At 30.7% G+C, this 7,141-nt stretch overlaps 1 protein-coding gene across 1 annotated transcript; it reads left to right on the plus strand.

Annotated features, from left to right (window-relative positions):
- Positions 1–1,343: 1,343 nt before the first annotated feature.
- LOC126706935 (organ-specific protein S2) lies at positions 1,344–2,226 on the plus strand. Its single transcript, XM_050406516.1, has 2 exons — positions 1,344–1,498; positions 1,748–2,226. The coding sequence occupies exons 1-2, from the start codon at positions 1,448–1,450 to the stop codon at positions 2,003–2,005; spliced, it is 309 nt and encodes a 102-aa protein (XP_050262473.1). The 5' UTR covers positions 1,344–1,447; the 3' UTR covers positions 2,006–2,226.
- The last annotated feature ends 4,915 nt before the right edge of the window (positions 2,227–7,141 follow it).

A 7,141-nucleotide genomic window follows, 5' to 3' on the forward strand; every position in this document is an offset into this window, starting at 1 on the left:
TATTTTATTACGTAATTTTGACCATTTTTTAAAATTAATTTTGCTTCCAATCTTGCCCCTAAACTGAAATCATGGTTATATACAAAAGCAAAGATTCCTTTACAAAATCATCTTTTATTTGTCATAGAGCCTAGTTTTGCCAAGAAAAAAAAAATAAATGAATCATTTAGGTGGAGCAATACAACCATACAACAACATTCAAATCCCAAAATTCCAAACTTTTGATTTTGGGTTCCAAACAGTAATATCTAAAGTGCAAAATACATATTCATTTGGGGAAAAAAATTATTAAAAAGTTAACACAATAATTTTTGAAAATTTTTTAAGGGGGTCATGGCCATTAGTCTATATATATATATATATATATAGCTAGAACAGGAGGGAAGGATTTAGAGCATTTTAATAAACAAGTCATATGCACCTCATTGAGAAGAATATGATTTGTTTGTGTGAGTTGCACGTTCATATTGTTGAATATATTAAGATGGTACATATTGTTCATATTGTTAGAATATATTAAGATATTAAGATATTACACAATATGATACTATCATCATAAATAACGTAGTCAATGATTTTATATAACAGGTTTATCAAAAAAATGATATTATATAACGGAATACAGATAATTGACCAAATATTTGATTTCACCAACGGGCTAGAGAGGCGCAAGTACTGATAATTTAGTTAATTATACTACAAATAAAAATATGACATCTAAAAATTAATGGCAATGGCAATACCAGATCTCTCACCAACAACCTAGTTAATTAGTTATTAAAAAAAATTAAAAAATTATTATAATATTCAAGAAAAGAAGTTGGGTGCACTTTCCATTGAATTTAATTAAGATTGATTTAAAAAAAAAAAAAAATTAGAGCTAATAACTTGGGTAGATAATATATAAGCCAGTTGCTGACTTGCTTCCCAAACTAAGATCAAGTTTCAATTTTTAATTAATTGCCTCCTTAAGTTCTATGAATACAGCTTCACTTTGCTTTCTTCCCTGCTGGCAAAAAAAAAAAAAAAAACCAAGCAAGTGATCTTCAATAATTAGTTTTAAAATGTTTTAATCTTGCTTTATTTTCCTGATGGAATAACTTTTTTGATCTATTCCTGATGGAATAACTGCAATAGTTCAAATCCATTGTTTAATTACTAGCACTGTGCAGCATGCACATTAGATTTCGAGCTGTTCATAGTCTAAAGAGCTTTTTGTGGACTATCTGACCGACAATGACATCATCCAAGTAAATATATTTTATATATAAATATATTTGCAAGGTTTTAAGTTTTTGGGGTCACAAATTTTTGTATGTTAGTGATAATGAATTTTATTAAAAATATTAGACTTGACATTATTGGCCTATAAAAGGTGTTAGTCAGGTTGATAGTAATACCATTCAAAGTAACAAATCAAAGAGTCTATCAACAAGATACCCAAAACATGAAATCTATCTTAGTCTTAGCTATCCTCTTTCTCTTTTCTCTTCTCTTGGTAAGCCTTTCATACTAACATGTTGAATAATTGTTTATTACCAGTGTTTGCATTATTTTAATTCTCCTAAATCATCTTAGTTAACTTGAATTTCTCCTCTATCATTGTCAAATTTGAATTGGCTTTGTTAGGTTCTTATTAAAAAATAGTCACGTCTAAAACTCTTCAATCACATTAGTCTTTTCATTGCTTTTCTTAATTTGCAGATATGCATTCTTCTTATGCTAACTTGTGTTTTGTGCACAATAGTTTGTCAACCCCAACGATGCTAGAAAAGACACAGGAGACTACTGGAAAAGCATAATGAAAGACCAACCTATCCCGGAGGCAATCAAAGAACTTTTTCATCAAGATCCACCATATCTCTTTGATGCAACAAAGAAGGACCATTTTGTTCTGGATTTTGACGCTAGGCCTAATGCTATTATATATCATGCCAAAGAAGAGAAGCCTGATGTCAAGGACTTTGCACCAAATTACCATGGTTCGGAGCTGAAAGAAGAGTAGTTCTTTGTTGAACATATCAAGCAGGGTTGAAGCTTCTAATGCATATATATACATATATATATATATATATGATCGTGATTCTACTGTGTGTCATCTAATTAGACGAAGTATGTAGCTGAAGTCTCATGTTTGTACAATTTCATTTAGTGTTTGGTTAGTGATTAATTGAAGCTTGTTTTGGAGGAGAATGACTGGTTTATAAATCTTGTTCTTTGTTTAAACATTGGAAATTATTTATGTTTATGGCCTTCTCAGTTTTTTGGTTTGATCACTTTGGAGGTTTAGTCCTCTCAGCCAGATTGTGTACGTCTATGGAAAACAGGAAAAGCTTTAAGCTTAAGCTTAATAAATTTTAAGTATTTGATGCCTTCAGTAAAGCTTATGCTCATTCAAATTGTGAAAATCTATGAAAAGCTTTAAACTTCTGCCTCCCAATTCTAAATAATTACAAATTCAACATACCTCGAACACCTAATTCAATACCATGATAAAAACAAATCAACTGGGAGCCTGGGAGGTATGTTGGAAATTTGAGCTTTGGTTTTGGTTGTCCTCATTTCTCTCTAATTTTTAAGCATGTTGGAAATTTGAAGGTTGAAATGTTTATAGTTAAAGATACCAAGGCTCAAGTCAGTTGTTCTGGTTATTGTATCTAATCATACTTAGAGTGTAAGCAAAGTAATCTTATAAGTATAATAATCGTAATCCTACTTGAAGTGCAAAATCTTACTCCTATTTATATTGCAAGTGAGTATATTGTAACCCTAAATTAATGCCTTAAGACTAGAGACAGAGGTTCACACAGCTTGCTTGCAAAGGTACAAAGTACAAACTAGTATTGGTAAATGAAAGATCTTGTGAATTAGACAGGCGCTCTCGAGGTAATTAATATCCTTCAGTGGATTCATTGTAATACTTAATGATAAAGATATAATTATTAAAGGCTTTTCACAGTAGATATAAGCCATTAGATCAGTAAAACTGTGTTGATTAATTAATTTCATATATATGTTCTCACTCTTTCTTTTTCTTTCTCTTTGTCACTTCTATTTTTTTATTGTTTTCTAAACACAGATATCATCATCATCCATCATCATAGTATTAAAGTTATGTTTTACAAAAACAAAAAAAAAAAAAGGTTATGTTTTACATTTTTTTTAATATTTATTTTATTTAATATATTGCGTGAAATTTGGATCTATTTTCCCCATATGATCGATGCTGTTTGAAACAACATTAATATAGAGTCACAGATTGATAAATAGTATAGGGCAGAGGTGGCTTAAGCAGCAACACTGAATTTTCTTTTTTCTTTTTATTTATTTATTATATATATACATGATAGAATTTCTACTCTAACATAATCTAAGTGTATATGTGTGTGAAACTCCTTCCTGAAGACTTGAACCCCGGTCCTTACCCCTCACACTCCACAATCATTTATACTTGTGAAGTGACTACTGCACCAAGGATGCACGATGACAACACTGAATTTTCAATACTACACCTTAAGAAGGCGTCATGCACAACAGTTTCTGCCCCAGACCTCTTTATCACATCAGTTTAGATAGTCCGCTCGCAAGGAGAAACCATTTTTGTGGTGCCAAGGCAGGTTCTTTAATTGTTATATGGATTTGTATGTGCACCATGATAAAAACAAATCAACTTCCAATTTATTTGATGCTTCCTCCGGAAGGATTAATTTGTTATAATTGTGTTTCCCATACCTGTATTCTGAGATGCGTCTCCTTTTCCTTCAATGCAACATGGAGAATATCAATTGCAATATGTCCCAAAAACATATCATATATTCACAAATACCTGGGATAGGTTTGGTAGATTACATCAACAATACTACAAACACAACATATTTCAAGGTTTGGTAGCAAATGAAATGATTTTTTTTTTTTTTTCTGAACGTAATTATAGGGTGCGGATAATTAAATTATATATTATTAAGTATAATATATAATTTAAATATCAAAAACAGAATTAAATATCTAATCGAATATTACATTTTATATTTATATGATGAGCAATACTACAAACACAATAATTTTTCATAGTTTTTTTTCATAATAGTTGAATTGGTAAGCTCTTATTGATATTTATTTGGACCAACTATTAAAATGATTTTATTACCGACTATTAATAATTTGACACGGATCCACATTCACATTTTTTTTTTCAGTGTGTGAACAGTAAAATCACCTGGATTTACTGTGCAAGAGACAAAATTCACTGTTCATGCACTGTTCACGTACTGTTCATGGGTCCCACGGCACTATTCAAACATTAAAAAATTATTTTGCTATAGTGTTTTCAGTTTTCAGTTTCAACAGAAATAAATTGTATCCAAACGGACCCTTAGTATGTGTTTGGAGAGGACTTGTGCGTATACGTTTTCTATTTCACGTTTCCTTCCTCTCTTTTTTTTCAACACATGAACAGTAAAATCACATGGATTTACTGTGCAAAGACAATTATCACTGTTCATGCATTGTAGCAGCACTATTCACGCATTGTAGCAACATTGTTCATGCATTTAAAAATATTAAAAATAGGTCCCACGGTACTATTCACACATTTAAAAATTATTTTGCTACAGTGTTTTCAGTTTTCAGTTTTCAGTTTCAGTAAAAATAAGTTGTATCTAAACGAACCCTTAGAAAGATGTCGATTTTTTGGTGAAATTATTTGTTTATGTAGACTTATGGTTATATATTTATATGATATACTAGGCAGTTTATATGTTATATATATATATATTTATATAATACGTACAATTAAACAAAAAAATCCTATAAAAAAAGGATCTTCTAAAAAATAATTATAAAAAAATAAAGAGGAATTGAAGAGAAGCCACATCACACTCACACATGGGTAGTAGAGAAAATAGATTAAATACTGTTTAGCTTTTGAAGTGTCTAATTTTTTAACCACACACGTGGAGTGTGGAGGTTATAATTGAAAGGCACTTGAGCTTAGCAATCAGAGAAACTCTAGAATAAAACAACTATGAAGGAAAAAAGAAAAAGCTAATCAGACACAGAGTTGAATGAGAAAAACTGAGAAAGTGGTGGAAAAGAAAGTGAGAGAGAAAGGAGAAAAACTAAAAAGAGTAAAAAAGATTCACTTATTATGGGCGTTGAATAGGTTGCCTATCAGCCCAAATGCAAATCAACCGGTATATTCAAGTGGACAGAACACAGCCTCCTTCCACCGTTAATTCCAAAGTAAGCTAAAAAAAAAATTTGAACGAGGAAATTTGAAACCCCTTTTTGTCTCCTTTATTATATGAGATAATTATTGTGAAAATATTATGTATATAGTTTTGAAAAAAATAAGAGAAATATTATGTTTACAACACTTTGACAACAAATCATAGTTGGTAAACTATTATTGATCCTAATTTGAATTTACAATTTAAAAACAACAAATAAAAATCTGCGACATAAGATTTGTTATAATAATATTGTACGTGTAGCATTTCTAAAAAAAAGCTTTTATTGTATTGTTGTCTAGATAACTATTTGTGTTTTTTTTTTTAATAAAAAGTTAGAAAATAAGATAAATTTAATGGTAAAATTGGGGGCTAGGAACTTATATTGGGAGATTGATTTTCATATATTTCAGATCTCATACGTATAAATGCATATATTCTAATTTTTTTGAAAACATTGTGGGGGGAGGGGGGGGGGGGTGCAAGTCCCCTTTGGCCTTAATGTAGCTCTGTCACTGCCTTTGAGTCCGTTTGGTTGGAGGAGTGGAAAAGTGGGAGGATGAAAAATTAGTAGGAGGATAGAAAAGATTTGGTTTTCCCTCATGTGTGTTTGGTTGGAGGAATGGAAAAGTGAAAGGGTGGAAAACTTTTTTGTTTGATTGGAGAGGAAAAGGAGAGGATGGAAAATGTAGTTTATATAAATTGACTATTATGTCTTTATTATATAATAGTGAGAAAAGTGGGAGGGGTAGGTGAGTGTAATAAAGTACAAGTATTTGTGTAAAATACATTTCTCATCACTTTTTCCTCCTCATTTTCCTCCCAATTTGGGAGGATAAAAAAAGTGGGCTCAGAAGGGAAAACTTTCTCCCCTATTTTCTGTCTCTCCTATTTTCTTTCCTCAACCAAACAGTAAAAAACATCATTTTTCACCCTATTTTCCTCTCTCTATTTTCCATTCTCCTTGTTTTCACTCCAACCAAATACATTGGGATAACCTTGGTTTCAATGAGAAATAGGTAAAAGGTGGATAAAAAATGGAAACTTTCTTTGTCCCAAAAACATTTGATATTTGTGAGCTATAAATATCATACATTGATTTGGGCATCAAGGTAATTATCATCAATAAAATTTCATAGTATTTGTTTCAACTTTTCTTTATGAATTCAAGATTTTCTCAAGCGTTCATGTGCTTTTGAAGAAAAAATAAATGTGTATTCTATTTCATGGGACTAATCCACTGTGTCAAATAGAAGGTTTTCTCAAGCATTCCTGTATTTTTCCTGAAATAGATGTAGAAAAAAATTGAGTCCAATTCACTAAATCCATTGAGATAATGATGCGTTTACTTTATGTCACCATTGAAATGAGTACAATGAATTAGAGACATTAAACTCAAGCCAAGTCCATATATATATATATATATATATATTCTATTTTTTGCTGCACGCGTCAAATAAAAGAGGGTCAATATGACTCAATATGTATGGTCGATTCACACACTCCAAGCTAACCAAAATTTAATTGTCTTTTTAAGTCAGGAAATCTCTCTCTCTCTCTCTCTGAGGAACTCATTTTTTTTTTCTTCGATCAAGTTCAAGTTAAGTTCAGCCAATTGCAAAATATCCCCCACCTAAAGTTTCAGGTTTATGTAAGGAATATTCTTCGTCCACTTTGGTCAAGGCTTACTAGGTAAAAGATTTGAAGCTAAGTCTAAGAGGGGGAATGATTTTTAAAACAAACACGTAAATACATGCACACATCAACTATGAAATTAAGCAAAGTTAGTGGTGTGAACTGTATGAAAATGAAAGCAGAGAAGCATAATTGCATAAACAATCCTATAATTTTAATATAAAAAAAATGCAAGTGCAATTTAAGTCTAACTAGATGTAAATCTCAAAAATGAGAAC

This window comes from Quercus robur, chromosome 11 (genome assembly GCF_932294415.1).
Source record: "Quercus robur chromosome 11, dhQueRobu3.1, whole genome shotgun sequence".
NCBI lineage: Eukaryota > Viridiplantae > Streptophyta > Magnoliopsida > Fagales > Fagaceae > Quercus > Quercus robur.

Coding starts and splice junctions, on each gene's coding strand:
- LOC126706935 (XM_050406516.1), top strand. CDS start 1,448: ATGAAATCTATCTTAGTCTTAGCTATCCTCTTTCTCTTTTCTCTTCTC. Junction 1,499..1,747: donor TTCTCTTTTCTCTTCTCTTG/GTAAGCCTTTCA, acceptor TGTGCACAATAG/TTTGTCAACCCCAACGATGC.